Genomic DNA, 19,258 nt, shown 5'->3' with positions numbered 1-19,258 from the left:
GGTCAAAGGAGGGTGGCTAGAATTGTGCAAGCAAACAGACGGGCCACAATGTCAACATCACGTCAGAATACAACCTTGGTGCGTAGAACAAAATATCGCAACGGACCACTAATCGCCCTTTGTCGCTAATGGGCTACAACAGCCGACGGCCACATCGCGTACCTTTGTTATCAATAAAGAACAAGAGAGCACGCCTCCTGTGGGCACAGCAACATCAGCACTGGACTATCGAGAATTGGAAAACGGTTGCTTGGTCTGACGAGTCGAAGTTCCTGGTGCATTGTGTTGATGGAAGGCTCAGAATTTGGGGAAAACAAAATGAATCCATGGACCCGTCATGTCTGACGACTACTGTGCAAGGTGGTGGGGGCAGTGTTATGGCGTGGGGAATGTTTTCTTGGCACACGCTGGGGCCATTGATACCCGTAGATTCACGTCTGAATGCAACATCGTACCTAAACATCGTTGTTGACCAAGTGCATCCGTTCATGTTGACAGTTTATCCTGCCAGATGGTTACTTCCAGCAGGATAATGCGCCGGTGCACAGCGCCCGAATCACTACGGAATGGTTACAGGAACATGACAATGACTTCTCTTTGCTGCAGTGGCCCGCTCAGTCCGCGGATCTCAATCCTATTGAACATCTTTGGGATGAGCTGGATAAGGCTGTTCGCTGCAGGCCTACACCTCCGTCGAATTTCAAGGAACTGCGTGACACACTCATGTCTGCGTGGTACTCCATTCCTACAACGTTTTCAGCATCTTGTTCAATCCATGTCTAGACGAATTCAGGCTGTTTTGAAGGCTAAAGGAGGCTCAGCACGCTACTAGGTAGGTGTACCTAATAAAGTGGCAGCACAGTGTATTTGAACATGAAAAGGTAACATAACATTAAGACAGCTTTGTGGAATAAATTTTTATCGAAATTTGATATGTTTTAAATAATATCACTTAGTTTTGAAAAAAAAATTGTGAAAACAGACATTAATAATAATTGTTATAAAAATGTATATAATAATAATAATAACCTTTATTTATAACTAAACATAATTACATGTATAAAGTTTAATTCATGTGTTATTACTATTTTTAATTTATAAAATAAATTGAAATAAAATGACTAGATATTAAATAAATTGAACTTTTCGGGCTTTCAGTTCTGAAAAATTTTTTTATCACATCGTGCATGTCTAAACTTTCAGCTAAATCGTGTTCTATCGAGACTAGTGCAAAATTAATCAATCTGTCTTGGGACATGTACTACGAAGAATTTTTAATTATTTTTAAATCGGAAAATGACCTTTCTGTTACTCTCAAATCTGGTTTTAAAATATTTTTAAGTACTTTTATTTTTCTTTGCAAACCATTGTTTGCCCCTCGTTATTATATCCGTTGTCATAACCTTGCCTGCACATATCATTAAAGCTTAGTAAAACTCTAAGGGAAGAGATTCCTATTATATTACTCCCCCCCACTTCCCTCCCACAGGCTACAATTGTAGAACAGCCAGGCAGAATAACTAACACACAATTCATATAACTAAAACCAACGATAAAATCGTAGGTTGTGGTACCAACCCGCATTCGAGTCATGGGAAGATTTAGCTGCGTTTTTTCTTATATCTTTATTTTTTTATTTTTCAAAATCATCATCAACAGATGGCGGCACTGCACAGCCCGATTAATAACCCGAGGAAGAATAACAATGGGACATTTGGTGTTTAAATATAGATTTTTAATTGGTACGTTAGTTCGAGAAAAAAAAAATTATATCGATGAACAGAATTCGAATTTCGTGAGAAATCGAAACTATTACGCAAACCCAGATTCAATTTGTTAAATTTCATATGCAGCTAAACAAATTTGACATACATATTATTAAAGGTTCACATAATTTTTGTTTATTCGACGATATATTAACTGAAAAAAGAAAAAAATAATAAAATAAAAAAGAAGGAATTCCCTTATAACACCCAAAGAAGCGAAACTGATTAAATCACACGTGAAGAAAACTCGAGAAAATCTTTACAGGTGCTGCCATCTCACGGGAATAATAAATAAAGAACAACACAATAAATAAATAAGTATAATTAACTCACAAATACAGTACTACAATAAAAATAACTATTAAATACAACATCTGAATATTTAACAGCGTGTCATATAAATAAGTGCGTTTTATTTTGTTTAAATCATATGTCCTTAACGATTACACAACCAAACATCACATTGTCTAAATAACACAAAAATAATTAAAATTAACGGATTCTGTTAACCTTCATCGATCCTAGGTAATGCAGATTTGTCTTCATTCATCACGGAAAGTCTGATAAGTGTAATGAGAGGACTTTGCTTCGAGCTCTCCCTGGGAAGGTCCTTAAAAAATTCATTCCATAATTATGTTTAGTTTAAAGTTTTAGTTTCATGTTTAGAAAAAGTAAATCGCAGTTATTAAATATTTTTTAATATGCGTACCGAATAGCTAATGATTCTGTTTCAATTCTTCTCTTCCGACTGAAATATTATTAACTGCCATTTGGTGTTTCCCATTACCACCAGATGGCAGTGCAATCACTACATATCTTTCCAAAGGAAGATTCTAAAAGCAATGCTTATAAAAAAAAAAAATAATAATAAATAAATAAGAGTATTAAAAATAAATTTTAATTTTTAAGCAAATCTAGTGAATAAATCCAGTTAATTTGTTCACAAAACGATTTTTTTTTTAAAGATCGAAATACATTTACTAAATATTTTATTAATTTAATCAGGTGCTTTATGAAATAAAGTTCAAAATAACATCTTATAAAAATATTTAGAGTTACATAAGATTTACACTATGGTACCAAAAGTCATGGGCCCTCACGATGATTGCAGAAAATTGTACGCAAACTAGAAACGCAGATGCCGTCAATAACACTGGGAAATTTTATGAGATTTTTTCACTCCGTGACCAACTTAGTCGGTACCAAGCGAGTACTGTATGGTTTTTAGTCCAACAAACTGATAGAAGACAGTATACTGACGCCTCACAGTCTTATAGTTACTTTGGCGTCTATCACAACCTAACCTAAACTAAGACGGCCTTCGAAATTAGTGGACCTCACGAATACTTCAGGGAAGAGAAACACAATATTACCAGCATTCTACCAGAAATTAAATGTCCTCTACGATGGATTGAAGCTGTCAATACGACCAAAGATGAGTCGAAATATTAAATTCTTTTGGACCCTTTCAAGGAGCTCAATGTCTTTTTTTTTTTCAGATGAAGTCTCCATACTTGAAGTGTCTCATGACTTTTGTTGAACAGCGTAATCCAAATGTAAATTTTGATATATATTTCAATAAATCTTTTAATTTTTTCTTTAACTTTTAGCTTCTATCTATGAAGCTACTGTGAGATCCTTCACCTAATTAAATATATTTTAATTTTTCAAACTACTGTATTATAATCCATAAACAAGTTAGGTACGTTAGACTTACCCATTTTATCCTAAAAACTGAAGTCCATTATATTTTTAGCAGAAAATTATTCTGAACTGGTGAGCGAGGAATCTAATGGCCATCTGTACGACTCGAGATTCAAACCATGACGAGATTAAACGTTCTCTTCTCTATATAAGCCTGAATTTAGATTTGTGAAGGTCCCCGAAATTGTAGGACTCATTGATATTTCTCTATTATTAGTGTGCGCACAGATATAATAATAATAATCTCAAATTTAGACATGTCTGTGATACAGAAATCTGGAGGACTTCTCCGTAACAGCAAAAAGGGGTTCCTGAAATGCAAAATTTGAGAGCCTTTTTGCTATGCTTCTGACCGCATCTACCTTTTTCTGCCCAATAATCATATTTCTGATTTAGCTAATTAAATGGAGGACCTGATATAACTTCATAAATAAATTTAAGCTTTGCTAAAAATGTAAACCAAATCATGATGTCATTGTTAACATCATTATATGATAATTGGATACGAAATAATTTCATAATAGAAACATGAACTTCGTAACTGACCAAGCAGAGTGAACAGCGCAAAACGAATCTGATATCCAGCACACCATTTTTGATTTTCAATCACTTTCTTTTTTTAATAAATCTTACCTGAGTGTTAGATGTATCGGGATTCGGAAACTGAATATCATAGAACAGCACCTCTGGAAATCTTTGGGTTCCCTGGGAAGTTAATTTTACAATATCCGCCAATTTTTCTTCGCTCGTTAAGTTCCGGGCAACTTCCGTTATAATCCTAGAAAAATGGAGAGCGTACTTAACACGGGCGTTGTATACAGACACATTATTTTACTGTTAGCACGATATGCTTAACTATACACTATTTTCCTGTTTACAGTCCTATTTAATAGACTAATGGGTCAAACTGATTCCTATGTGAATACGTCAACTAATATTTCGCAACAAAGATTTCATTATCACATCTTCATATTTCCAGAATTTTCTTGACAAAAGGAGACGACACTAACGTCAAGATGATAAAAGTTGTCGGGGTGGCTATTTATAATTAGTGTCATGCAGCTAAGGTACTGCAGCCTGCGAACTTCTATTTTGGATGAAAAACCAGTTTCCGGAAAACTATGTATGCCGAGTCCGATTAACTCGGTCTTGATGAAAAATAACCCATTAAAATGCTGAGCTTCGAGTATAGACTTTTCCATACCGAAAGATAGCGATAATCAATAGGCTAGCTGATGACAGTATGATGGTTGTTCATATTAGAGTATAGATTTAGATAAACTAACTATGAGGATGGCAAAAATAGTAATTGAGGTATGATAAATTAAACCAAATGCATTTGGGCAACAGTAATTCCAGGATAAGATCTTATTTATGTAGTGCCAAATTCGAGGCAATCGATAACTGAAAAAAGCTTAGCACAATTGTACAGTCTAACATTTTCTACAAAGAGTGCGGATAGGCTGCTAAAATAATAATACACCGAGTGATAACTGAATTATGATCATCTACATAATAGAGTGTTGGACCATAGTACCAGGGGATGGTACAACAGCTCCTGGTAGAGCTGCTGGTTGACCTCACCAGCGAAACGTTGGTCCATAAGCAACAAGGGTCCTAGTTCTTGCTAGAAAAACATGCTTCGTATTAAGCAACTACCACCACCTGGCTGGATAGTGGCCTCCATATATGATGGTTTCATGGACTCATGTTGCTTGCACCGCACATGAAGGCGTCTGTCGGCGCGTTGCATGAGGTATTTGGACTCATCCGACTAGCACACTCGTTTCCAGTTGTCCAACCAGCGTTTTGTTGACACCACAGCATTCGCCGTCAAAGATGTTCAGCGATGAGGAGTGGGTGTCTCTTGGGTCGTCTACTGTGGAACCCAATATGCCTGAGTGTGCGGCGCATCGTCATTTGGGACATTGTTCTTGCATTCCCCATATTGTATTGCGATGTCAACTGTCGCACAGTGACTTGCAGATCATGCCCGTTTTGAAACTTAGTATCCTTATTATGTCCCATAACTGATACTTTACTACTTCGCCTTGCACAACCATATGAAAATTATCACTCTTCTAGCGTAAAAAGTTCTTCAACTTTTTATACTGGGGGCTTAGTCCATTACGGATGGGGTGGTCATTTTAAGAAGAAAATGCACCTGTTAGAGCAAAGATTGCCGAAAGGATCAAGATTAGTTGAGAATACCATTTTATACCTACTTCTATTGACTTTTCATTCACTAAAAAAAGTACAGACAGTTTCTGAAAAAGTAAAAATAAGGATCAAAATACTTTGTCTTTGTGATATTTTCACAAATATGGCTATCTTGAAATCGTTAGTGCAAGAATAAACGCAAAATGGAGGTTTCAAAAATAGGTAATTTTTATCTAGTAACTGGATTAGCATGTTGTAACAAGTCGTACAATTTTTTTTATTTTTAATGGCTAAGAAAGAGACTGTTTTTTTTTAAGAAACGGCGAATATTTCATAATTCTTCCTGAACATTAAAAATAACGAATATTTCTAATATTCTTTGAATTTAAAAGTTGTGTTCGCCTTTTTGTTTGTTTCTTAAGTTTTGAGAGTTAGTGTAGATGGTCATAATAATTTATATTTTTTATTTGGAATCACTGGCTTCTTTATATAGATTAACTCATGTGACAGTTTATATGACTTTATAGATCACGGTTACTTAAAATTTTTGCTTCAATTTGCCGTTTTCTATAGTCTGCAGCGCTTACACATGTTTTCTGTCATTAAACTTTACCTACCTGAAGATGTACGGAATGCTCAAAGCTGAAATGTTGTCTGGTTTCTTTGGAAAAATATCTCTGGCTCCAACGAAGGGTCCTCCATTTACTTTCACTTCCATCTGTTTGTGCAAGATTTCTCCATTGCTTGTCCAGACAAGGTAAACAGTCCGGTAGCCGATCAGGTACACTGTGAGAGAAGCTAAAACCAAAGTTGCAATGTACGCTGTCACAGTTCCTGGTGTGCAACGATGTTTAACTGGGACATCACTACAAAAGTACAAAAACGGCTTAAGTATATACCAGGTAACAGATGTTAGTTCAACATTAAATTAATAATTATGGACTTTGACAAAGGAACTGGCAGAAGTTCTGGAAAGTGACGTTGTTAACAAATGTAACAACTGCGGTGTAACAGTTTGTTAATTGGCGGTAGCAGTATTAGAGCCATGCGATGCAAGAAAGCAAGCGTACGTAGCATCAGAAAGGGGAAAAAAAAACACCATTTCACACATCCATTCCCTCTAAACGTTCGTCCAGTTCCTCCTTGAATTTATTTAAGTAAAACCTTCCACAACGACAGATAGAAGTTTGTTCCAGCAATTAACCAGCCGCTGGCTAAAGACAAACTTCCGCACATCTATTCTACAACTGCCTTTCCTTAATTTGAATTTATGCCCCCTCAGGTTCATAATCTGAGCAAGAGGAAGAATCCCACCAGAATTGAGCCTACTCAACCCATTCAAGACATTATACACCCCAATTAGATCACCTCATAGGTACCTAGTCTCCAGACGCTGAAATCTGCGGAACTTAAGCCTTTCTTGGTAAGAGGACCCCTTCATTCCCCTCCGTAATCTCATTGCCCTTCTCTGTACTCCCTCAGGCAACTCTACATCCTTCCTGAAATGAGGTCTTCAGACCTGTACACAGTACTCAAGGCGTAGCCTGACCACTGCCTTATATAAAGGAATAATTACCTCCTTTTCCCTACTAGCAAAATTCCTGTATATCACTGACAATACCCCATGACCTACTCTGGCAGCCTGTGTGCACTGCTCAGAAAACTAACTGCACAATTACTCCGAGGTCTTTTTCATTTTATACCACACTAAGTTTAGTAACACACAGTTGGTACGTTTCTCTTGGGTTATTGCTACCCATATGCAGTACTTTGCATTTGTCAATGTTAAACTTCAGTTGCCACTTCTTAGCCCATCTGCCCAAATTATCTAGATCCTGTTGCAGTAGCACACTGCCATTACTGTCATTAACAACCCTGCCAACCCTTGTATCATCTGCAAACTTCGACAATAAGCCAGATATACCTTCATCAATATCACTGACAAATACACAAAACAACAATGGACCCAACACCGAACCATAGAGGACTCCACTAATAACATTAGTCCACTAAGAGCAGCATCAATTGATTAACACTCTGTCTTCTCCCAATCAACCACATTTAATACCATTCTGCTCCAATTTGTACAGCAGTCTTCCATGCGCAACAGTTGCAAAACTTTCCTGAAATCCAAGTACATATCAAAATTATTTTTTGCATCCAGTTCTTTTGTAACCAAATCATAGTGTCCAATCAAATTTGTCAGAAAAGACTTTACCTTAACAAACCCATGCTGTGTCTGAATTATTGCTGCAATCTTGTCTAGATAATTCTGCAATGCTTCTTTAACCAGTGACTCCATTATTTTTCCAGGAACAGAAGTTAAACTAACAGGTCTGTCTGGTTATCTATGAATGGAAATAACCCGCGAAGGAAATTACTCTTTTAAAGTCATGATTATAGACAGTTAGAGAGAGAGAGAGAGAGAGAGAGGTATATTTCAATAGTCAAAGAGTATATAAGTAACCATAAAAAAATTTATTTCCACGAAAATCATAACTTGACTTATTATATATTATTTCTTAAGAATAAATTGTTTTTAAGATATCAAAGAAGAAAATAAAATAAAAACGTATTCTTCATTTTTCGATATGAATAACACAATTTATTAAATAAAATAGTTCAAGGCTTTATTCGACATATTTTTCAATTAGAATGAAACTTTTACTCATTTTGGATATAGAATAACTTGAATAACAAATATTACGAAAGTACCGTATTTGCCAAACCATAAATCGCACTTTCTTTTCTCCTGGAAAATGTTGTCTAAAACTCCCCTGAGGCTTATGGTCCGAGCGTATACTAGGTGCATGCGAAGACCTTTTTCAGATCAGATTATATATAACCGGGAAAGCCAGCCCTAAAGCACGCATAACCCTTTGAAAAAAAAAAATAAATAATAATAATAAATAAACTAGGGGGCTTCGCCTTCTGCTCGCTGCGCTGGCTTCTTTTGATGAAGTAAAACAAAATACAGAAACTTTCGACACTGCGTGTGTCTCTTCCTCTTCTATGAATACATAAATACGTTACATATGGAAATCAAGTATGGTCATGTTAGATAAACACAGCGCGTGACCACGCTTAAAGAAGCTTGTTTTACCACAGTTAAACAAGCTCCTGCTATGTATTTTAGTATTTGTTACGTACTATCACGTAACCCGCATCTCTCTTCTCCCATTGACTAAATAAATATCACTAGGTGGAAAATTATTTTAATATATAGAAAAGATAAACAAATACCGTAAAACATCAAAAATGAATATACAATTTAAATTACATTTTTACTGCCAAAAAATTACAACTCGGATATCAACGTGACGGGAAGCCAAGTTCATATTTACCGCTTTTTAGCATTAATTTAACCTACTTAAGGCATCTACAGTGGTAGATGACTTTCATCAACCGGTGAAATACCACCACTTTGCTTATTGGAGGCTTGAAGTGGTGAAACCCATGTTTAGTCTCTAGAGCAAAGTTTCCGGCATCCCCCCCCCCCCATACTTCTCCTTCAACCCATGCACGGTACTAAGTACTACAGGTTTTGATACCTTTCGTGTTTGGGGTTTTCATAAAAAAAAAAAAAAAAAAAATTAGTTAGCTCCTCTTGATATCGATTCTTTAAAGAAATAACATTTATTCGTTAACTTATATTAAATTTATTTTTGAAACCTAAAACTGTTTAAATTTTTTTATTACAAGCTTTTAGCCAATACAATAATTCATTTATTGTATTGCGGGGATGCATTCATGGTATGTCCCAAGGTGGCGCTAGACGCACCTTTTGATATACGTGGCACGCGTCAGGAAATTTTTCTCTTTTTTTAATTTATTCTCTTTCTAAAATCTGGGTGCGTCTTATCGTCCGGCAAATATGGTAATATTCATAAACATTCAGTTGATGTTTTCATTAGTGTACTTAAAAGCATTTTCCCTAAAGTGAGGTCAGAAGTATAATTTTCATAGTTTGGGATAAAAAATATTCCCTTAATTACTTTATACACACAGTAATCCGTTGATTACTTTAATACACACAGACTAATCCGTTGATTACTTTAATACACACAGTCCACGATGAGGTTGGTTTTGAGATTACATAAGCAATGGGTTCAGATACCACAGGAACTGTGTTGAATGAAACATCTCTAAGAATCGAATGGTTCAATAAATCCGAGTTTTTAAATGCTTAAACATGGCTTCCTTTAAATAGATACGTACTATGACACCACACTGAAGAGTCCGGGTAAATAATGTTGGCAGTTTCTCCACCGATTAATACAAACTTTCGTAAAGGATTATTCACAAAGAAAAAATATCCTACCTGTGCAAATGTAGTCGGTGGAATCCAACAACCATTTCTAACAGTCAACTGACACAATTAAGAGAGGTAATGAAAGGGCAAAATTTTGATTTTATGCCTGTGCAGTACTGGTACGCACAAATGACATAGCAATGTTTGTCTGCTTGTAATTGGTCACCAGTATTCTGTGCGTTCACTGAAGTAAAACATCCTTGTTAGTGGGCCAAATATTCGAAGGAAGTTCATACAGCAAAGACTGTTGTTGTTGTTGTTCTAGTAGGGTTTTAGGAGCATCAGCGACTAAGGCATATAGCTCTGTAAATTGAGGAGCAATGATTGCTACTTGCTGTGAGGAATTACATAGTCAGAAGGAAAGAAATCATTTTAGCGAGCTGAAAATTCGTTTAAGAACATTATAGAATAATGTAATAATGTCCACTTTGTAGTAACCGTAGGTATAAACAATAAAATCAGTTAAATAAATTATAAGTATTGATAATCATGGCAACCTACTTGTAAGAATGCTATGCCATGCAGTTAGGCCTATAAACTAATATTCTGGCTGTTTCCAATCTCCTTGTAATAAAAATAGTAATAAAAATATCATGCAATAAAAATACCAGTAATAAAAATATCATGAATAATAAAATGTTACCAGTAATCAGAAATTATTGAACTGTAGAGGTAATGCCTGCTAATATAAATAAGAGAAAATTCAATATCTCACAAACTATAAAATAGAAAATAAAAGCGTTTAAAACGCTTTACCAGAGAAATGAATTTATTAACGATAATGCACTGTTTAATACGACTAATAAAATTAACAGAATCTAACTATATACAGATTATAATACGTACAATATTTTTAATATATCGTCAAAATCTTGCAGGTAATGAATTCAGTAAAATGTTCAGAAAAAGTAGTAATTTTCTCTTACTTGGATATCATCCACAACTAAACATTTTATTAAGAAAAGAGCAACATTGAAAAAGAATTGTACTTCGTCGAGAGTAACTGTTGCTAAGTGACAGTAGCCCCCTATCTGTCAGTTTCGGTCAACTCTGCGTGCCTTGGTTACTTTAATATAAATAAATAATATATATAATCCAATTCTAGGAATTTTTAACTCATATTTTAGTAATTTATTACTATGTCCAGATTACTTAAAATAATTCGGCATCTCCCCAAACTTCTTGAATGAATTGAAGAAGTTTGAGGAGGACAAAAATTTACTGAATAAACATTTAATCTTTATTTTCGTTATTTTTAAAGATTGCTACATCATTTTAATTGAAACTTAACCAAATTTGATGTTGCAATTCACTAAGTGGTTTTATATTTACGGAACTTGTGATTGCATAAACTCAGTTCCTCCATTGTCATATTGTATTATGTCCACCTGTCACTTGGGATTTTTGGAACTGAAGGACAAATCCAGCTAAGCCTGTTGAAACAAGGATACAGGTAGCTTAGTCCTTGTGGCGTCAGTTTTCTTATTTTTATTTATGTTGTTTTCTTTTTTTGGTCTTTGTTGTAAGACTGAGAAAAAAAATACATTTCCAAGAAATAGAAAAACAACAATACAAAGTAAGATAATGGTGCAGTATTTGAAAGAACACATCTAGCTAAAAATTAGATGTTTAGAAGTTGCAGCAAATGTGCGTTCTGGTAATTTTAAGGTGAAGACTGGTTTGGAAAATTTTTAATAAGTATATTAACTTCTTTATAGACGCTGGGACATTGCCAAAGTATAAACTTTTGTTGGTAAAATGATCGCTCGTAATCACCTTAATACTGGCTTTCTGGAAGTATCAAGGTCTGTAATTTTTGAAGAACACGAACAGAAAATGAAACAAACCACTAGTTATACGTTTTAATAGAACTGCTATGAAAATAATATTTGAATTTGAATTTGTGATATAGTTACACCAAATTTGAAGTGAGCTTCAGCGCGACAATTTCAAAATTATGCGCCTAGCACACTGATGGTATGTACATAGCTAGGGTCAGGCGCCACCTGTAGTTTCCCACATCTGCACACTGATGGTATGTACACTGTTGCAAAGCGGTATACAAGAAAATTTAGTGGCATTGCAAAATAAAACGGTTCAAAAGCAAACTGCGCCTTTTCAATAGTTGCGTTTAAGTTAAAATAAACTGGCACCTTTTTTTCTAAAGGAAAGCCATTTAAAAAAAGTCCTGAAAAGCAAAATAGATATCACTTGGAAGTCAAGACTGGAAAGTGGGTGCTCAGATACATCATTGTACCCTGGTTGGAAGAGACCAAAGAAAACAGTGATTATTATTATTTTTTATTATTATTTTTTTTTTTTTGGAAAGTTATTCTAAACTATTACACACTTACCTTGTAAAATGCATTTGACAAACTGAATAAAAGATGACTTCCAGAACTGACCTATTTAACCAAGAAATAAGTAAGAATTTCGGTCTATTTCTTAACTCATATGTTTTCCATTTACACTTGGTTGAACTTCATATCTGACACGCATGTCTTATCAAGCAATACGTCACGCTTTCACTCGGTAATTCTGGATTTTGTTGATTACATGGACTGGTTCAACTATGTCTCTTAAGGGACTCTGTTCAAGTTTTGTCTCGTTTTCTAGAAATGCATTACTGTATATGAATTAGTACGCCCACAGCGAAATAGACTGAGTGTAGATTTTGGATTTAAGCCGAAATACTCATTTCCTTTCGAGGAAAATGATAAGATAGCAAAATTAGTTCACTTGATAATTTATTATTGTGAATGTAACTATACTGTATAACAATTAAAAAAAAAAAAAAAAAAAGGTTCTGTTTTTCTGCCCTTGGTGTTTTTTATTAATTTAGGTAAGTGATTCCGAATACTGTCTCAGTTTTTACATAGCATCAACGGTTTGCCCAGAAATGAAAGATAATCATACTATTTCAAATTTATCATCAATGTTTAACTTCTGTACAGAAAATAATATAAATCTTTGCTGCAATTAAAAAACAAACTAAAAATCAGAGATTAAAATGTAGAAACCTCTTCTGGTTAATCAAAACAATTCTTAAAAATCTATATTTAAGAGTTTTTGTCTCTTGAAGTCAGTGATCATCCGGAACCAAGAACTAGATATAGCCGCCCATCATAGCTTCAATCCACTTTCCTCGGTATCTCTTCATTAATACACACTTCACATTTCCCTAGTCTTCTATAATATGAACAGAGTGCGCAAAGGGCATATACTGTATTTCCATTGTGAAGCAAGAGTTTTCAAACTTTTACTTGAGCTCTCTATGAAAAATCCACACTCTTCAGTGACTAATACCAATTTCTATATGAAGACCAATCAAATAAAAATAATAACACAGAGATTGCAACAGTGTATAAACGTGTCTAAAAGACGTCATTTTCGGTATGTGGAAGCCATGAAGCTGGGATCCGGTAGATTCGACTCTTTTAGACGAGATGTTAGGAGTTGTGCACTGGAACTGATTAGAACCAAGTCACTAAGTCATCCAATTTTTGGGTGACTTATTGAAATGTGGCGTTTTACTTGAACAGGCTTCTGAAGTGTAATCTCAGCTTCACCAAATTTATCATCCAGTTCTCAAGACTTCTCTCTGGAAGGTAGACAATGGCAGGTCTTTATTGCGTGTAACCAAAGAATAGAGGGAATGGTATGTTGGAACACACTCATCTTTTTGATCCACAGACATTTTAAACTTTAATATATTCAGAAGCAGTGGTCGTCATGATAATTGGTGGGCCGTCTCCATGTTCTAGGTCTGGTAAAAGGCATACATTTATGACTACCACGAATACATCCCTCAAATGTTGATATGCAATTACCACAGCAGATAAGAGGTGCCCATAGCTTGTCTACACCACCCACAGGCAATGCAAATTAGGTTTCATATGCATTGTAAAACTTTTTCCCACCAGCGACATTATGCTTCACCTTCTTCTGTCATATATAATATCCACAACCGTATAAATATATACACGCGATTCTGGAGATAACTTACATACACCTTCGCTTGGTAGCCATAACAAAGTGAAAAAACAACTTATTGTACGAATACTATAGGCTCTTATACTGTATATCATAGCATTTATTTATATGGACTTATATAATACATACAAAACCACGAAACCTTCATTTCTGCTAAAATATTGATGCTGGAGAAAAACCAGTGACACCTTTAGATTCAGCGCCCAAAATACTTATAAGAAACATTTAAGTAAAAACCTTTTTTATTACATAGTGTAATTCTATAATATTCTCTGATTAATCTGAGTTCATTCTAGTGAATACATTATTTACTTTTTAAAGTAATGATATCGAAAAATTGATAGGGGAACGTTACCTAAAATATACCTCTTAACTTCGAACGTCAACAACTTTTAGAAAACATGATAAATGTCTATGAAATATGTATCAAATGAAGTAATGCCTAAGCATAAATAAAATTATTAATACAAAATTTACGAAAGTGCGACAGAATAATTTTAATTAAATGCAACATAAAGGTACCCAATCTGTCCAATCTGGGAAGTATGCGCCTAGATTAGAGTAAATTTTTTTACACTGGACCATAACTGTTATTATTAGTAGTGTACTAAATTCTTCCTAATAACTGGTTACTAGCAAAAAAATAAATGAGGGAGACTAAAGTTTTGTATTACAGAAGCAAATTTAAATAATATTTTAAATTTATAGTGAGGGGTCAATAGCATTTACTCTCCCCCAAGATTATTATAAAAGCACTTCCTGCTTCACTGTAAACAGAACAAATTTCCTATGATGTTTCTTCCCCCTCTCCTCCATCAAAACATGATCTGGATCTTTCCTTCAGCAAGCATATATACAACCTTGCCGAAACACAGATGTATCCGACTGACAGCTCAGGCATTGCCATGGTTTTAGGTATCAGCAATCTCGCTGTTTTGTTTTCAAATAACTATAACTTTGATCAACAGCAAATGTTTTTTAAGAGGCAGACAGACATGTATAGGAATCCGAGTTTCTTAATTCTTCATTTCAAGGCCTTTGTACTACTCACCATTGAAATTGTCTCGCAGCTCTGGAATCCAAACAGCAGTCACCTGAAACACCAATTAGAACAAGTTCAAAGTCACTTCATCAATTACTTCACCAAAAGAGGCTCAATATTCCATCACAGGATATTCTACAAGCAAGTATATAGCCACTACAGAGTAGAGCAGTGCTACTCAAAGGGTGGTCCGCGAACTGTTTGTTACCGGTCCGAGACGAATTTCCAATTCGTCGCGGAAGGTTATTGGTCCGCGACGATTTGTATTTTACAAAACTATCAGTCCGCGACGGATTGGAAATAAAAGAAACTGGTTCTTCACCACAGATAGTTTGAGAAGCACTGGACTAGAGTCCCTTGAAATTTGTAGAGTGTTTTTGCGATTTAAAAACTTCACTGTACAGATCCTCGCACCAAAAGTACAACCTCTTTCTCTCTCAACAGCAGCTCCTTTCACATACCCAAATCCCAAAACTCGACATCCATCAGAACAATTTTCTGATCCGATCACCTTCCTAGTCAATGAAGTTAGATACATCTGCGAACCCCGATGAATTTATTCAAACAACTCACAGACTTCTCAAGGACAGCACTTCTTGGTACTAACTGTGAACCGTATGGTTAATTTAATTGCTTAAGCTCTTCTGCCTCACTGCAAATTTGCAATGAGGCAGAAGCGTTTGGTAAAAAGAGGATTCAAAAGTACAACCTCTTCTTGTTTCCCATCTTTTCATGTAAATAGTGTAAATACTGTATTTCATTTCAAATAGATAAAAAGTTGTAAACAGCTTATATATTTCATTGTAAATAGTTTAAATACTTCCTTATAAGTAGTGTAAATATTTTCTTGAAGATAGAATTTTCCTGTTTACAATCATTACAATTAAATCATTATTATTTTCGTGTATTTTCTTGCTTTACTGAATGAGGTTATTTTCTTTGCTATACACAGTTAAGTAAACACAACACGATTCCTTGCTGTGTATACTTTTCTGAAATAATATTACTCACTAATGCTTCCTTTTGTTTTTGAACAGAATGACATCTGAAGAAAATAAATAAACTAGATACTACCAATTTAAAATACTGGAGTTAACTCTGAAGCGTTTCTCTGTTCATTAAATTTGTGCATGAGCGCTCACTCCTATTTTGTTTTCTTTTTGTACTCTCTTATTCCATCGGTGTTTTTCAGCTACATTGAAATTATACGCCGTTATTCAGCTTAATTCTTTCTGATGTAATGGATAACTAAAAAAAAAAAAAAACAAACTATTATTTTTAGGCCACCGAACAATGAAATTCATCTCATGTCTATTAATTGCGTGTGTTCTATGATCGATTTGTCTGTTTTTCTGGACGAAAAACCTCAGTTTCTGGGGGGTAAACCCTGCTATCTATGCCTGAGACCGACTAACTCAGCCACGGAGTGAAAAAAGCCCATTAAAGTTCCTCGGGTCATCTATGGGATTTGAACCCGGGCCTTTTTCACCCGGTATGGGGACGACGGTGACGATACCACTGTGCTACCGCGCAGACAGTAAAGGAGAACTGTGTGTGTGTGTGTGTGTGTGTGTGTGTGTGTGTGTGTGTGTGTGTGTGTGTGTGTGTGTGTGTGTGTGTGTGTGTGTGTGTGTGTGTGTGTGTGTGTGTGTGTGTGTGTGTGTGTTTTACCTGTATCAAGGGTGGTTCCTAGGCCTTAGCCCATCTCCACCTTGCACGTCTGTGTCGGTGCAGAAACTCTGCAAAGCTTTTTGTATTGGTGTATCGCTTGCGTACGTCCACCTTGCCACCAGGGAGCAGCCAACACCTAGGCAGCCGCTGCCCTCCCCCAGGCACAAGCAGCCAAGCCTGGGTCTACTATCACCTTTAGTGCCTTGTGCAAAAATCCCGCACCCACCGGAGATAGTGCAATACCGGTGGGTGCAAGTAATGGAGAACTGCTGACACTTACACCATCTGGGAACCCTTCCATCGTGGATCATGTCAAGCAGAGGCGGATTTAACGGCGGGCGCACCGGGCGCGCGCCCTGGGCCTCGACTTTTGAAGGGCCCACGCAAAACCCCAACAAATTAGTTAAACATATTAGTTCAAAATTTTGTGATTATTATTATGCTATTATTAATTATATTATGCATATATTATATTCAAATTTTATTGGAAATAAAACATTAATAGTACATAATATTTTTTATTTATTTAAAAAAATGGTTAACATGTATTTTTATTTTCCCTGTCTCTCTCTTTTTTTTAAGGGACCCAATATTTTCTTCTGCGCCCGGGGCCTCAACCGACCTTAATCCGCTCCTGATTGTCAAGGCTTTTAAGCATCTGGACGCAAACAACAAGAGACCGCCCCCCACTACATGAAAAGGTGCTAGTAATATTTAAGAATTTTGCACAGTTACTAAACTATATAACCCATCACAAATATACAGCTAGGAGTTTTACGGAACGATAATTTTGGTGCTCCACAAGATTAAATATGACACGAGTAATATAAACATAACATAAATACGTCATTAAGCTAAAGAATACAGGAATATGTATTAAAAATGAAGAGTATAGTATTCATTCACAATCTACACCACTAATAACCGGACACCTACATATCTACAAATAACAGATATTTACAGGAAAACTGACTTATGCTTGACACCTTTAGCCTTTATAACAGCGTCTAGTCTGTGGAACACTATCCACCAGTTTTTTTTTTGTAAACGTTTGTCCTGTAGTTTCTGCCATTTGGCTTTCAAATTGGGGACCAGTGCAACTCTATTTTTTAAGCAATCTCTCCTCACACGCACTCGACGATCCAATTTATCCCAGAGGTTCTCTGTAGGATTGAGGTAAGGGCTCTGGTCTGACCAGTCCAACTCTTTGACTCTCAAGTCCCCAACCCAGTCTGTCACAACTCGAGCAGTATGGCATTAAGCGTTGTCCTGCTGATACAGGTATGAGTATGCCCTGACGTGCCGCCACAACATCGATAACGCGTTATTGTCCAGGACGTCTAGATAGCCCTCAACATTCAAGGTTTTCCCCAAAACAACGAATGGTCCCAGGATAAACCATAAAAAACCTCCAGACCATAACGCTGCCTCTGCTAAACTTCATTGCGAGGGTGATACAGTCCTGAAAATATCTTTATCCGGGTATTTGCCACATCCAGGCATGATCGTCACACTGGTAGATCATGTACCATGACTTGCCACTCCAAAACAAGCTTACCAAGAACGGCGGGCTATACACCAAGCAAGAGAGCCTCTGGCATTAGTAGGTGTGATTAATAGCTTGTGAATGGCTGCACGATCGTAGTAACTTATATGATGCAGCGTCCTGCATATTATACTGGTGCTAGCATATGTCCCAATCGTGTGATTGAAGGCCTGTGTGTGCTGCGACAATGTTGACTTGCATTACGAGCGGATGATTCTTTTTAAGGCTCTTCTGTAACGTTGAGACAGCTTCGAAGGTTTTCCAGGTTGTTTCATGATGGTTTCAGCAACAGTCCGTTTCCATTTGAAGATCACACCACCAATCATCGACTTAGTTTTTTCAGTGTGTCATCACGTACGGACCGGTAGGCTGCCGTAGCCGAGTGGTCAGGAGCGAGGGTGATACAGTCTACTAATATGGTGCTGATTCTTGTATTCTCTACGAACATATTTATAGTTGTTTGACACGTGGTGGTTTGGTAGGATGTGACAAATTATCAACGGCTGTATATCCACATATTAATGGTAGGGCAGTATGTATATATGCAAAAATATACAGTATATCTAGTAATATATGCAGCAACGTTGTATTAATGCATATGTAATATGTCTTTTCCAAACTTACACATTAACAGAGCTCTAATTCCATCTGCTTAATAATTGCCTATATGAATTTCTTTAGTGTCAACCACTGTGGATAACTTAACTTAATTTAGTATTCAATTTTAGGGCCCGATATTCACTTTGACAACATGGACAATAGTCCTTTTAGAACTGGTTAGCCAGTTTTTTATTCCTCCTGTTTATAATATATTAAATAACAGTACTCGTAGGTGGTTCATTGTTGTCTATGAGTTTCTGAAACGATAGTTTTTGTAATGATAGTAGATATTCCATTTTGCACATCTTGTTTTGTAAATAAGAAACAGTTCCTTAGATTTTCTATCACCAGTTCCTTAAATGCTAACTGCAGGTCATTTTTCAATAAGGGAGAGAAATTAATTAGTTCCAATTTTTCAAAAACTCAGTCCTTTCTAATTTTCCACACACCACCACATTTATTTA

At 35.9% G+C, this 19,258-nt stretch overlaps 1 protein-coding gene across 2 annotated transcripts; it reads right to left on the bottom strand.

Moving 5' to 3' along the window:
- Positions 1–2,263: 2,263 nt before the first annotated feature.
- LOC150084945 (uncharacterized) lies at positions 2,264–12,371 on the bottom strand. Of its 2 annotated transcripts, none has more exons than XM_090375661.1 (4): positions 12,297–12,371; positions 6,248–6,496; positions 4,104–4,248; positions 2,264–2,376 (listed from the first exon to the last, which is right to left on the bottom strand). In XM_090375661.1, exons 1-4 carry the CDS (start codon positions 12,308–12,310, stop codon positions 2,272–2,274), a joined length of 513 nt encoding a protein of 170 aa, XP_090231787.1. In that variant the 5' UTR covers positions 12,311–12,371; the 3' UTR covers positions 2,264–2,271. The 2 variants fall into 2 exon arrangements, with proteins under 2 accessions (XP_090231787.1, XP_090231786.1); XM_090375660.1 differs by lacking the exon at positions 12,297–12,371 and adding an exon at positions 9,952–10,006.
- Between the last annotated feature and the right edge of the window lie 6,887 nt (positions 12,372–19,258).

This window comes from Mastigoproctus giganteus, chromosome 6 (genome assembly GCF_048544385.1).
Source record: "Mastigoproctus giganteus isolate SK-2022 chromosome 6, ASM4854438v1, whole genome shotgun sequence".
NCBI classification, from domain to species: Eukaryota; Metazoa; Arthropoda; class Arachnida; order Uropygi; family Thelyphonidae; genus Mastigoproctus; species Mastigoproctus giganteus.
The sequence above is the reverse complement of the archived record's forward strand: the minus strand, read 5'-3'. Positions and strand labels throughout refer to the sequence as shown.

Bases quoted from the DNA above. Each gene is read 5' to 3' on its own strand.
- LOC150084945 (XM_090375660.1), bottom strand. From the start codon at position 9,986: ATGGTTGTTGGATTCCACCGACTACATTTGCACAG. The intron at 4,249-6,247 runs GTAGGTAAAGTT...CCATTTTTCTAG, and splicing joins AGCATTCCGTACATCTTCAG to GATTATAACGGAAGTTGCCC. The intron at 2,377-4,103 runs GTAAGATTTATT...GAATTTTTTAAG, and splicing joins CCGATACATCTAACACTCAG to GACCTTCCCAGGGAGAGCTC.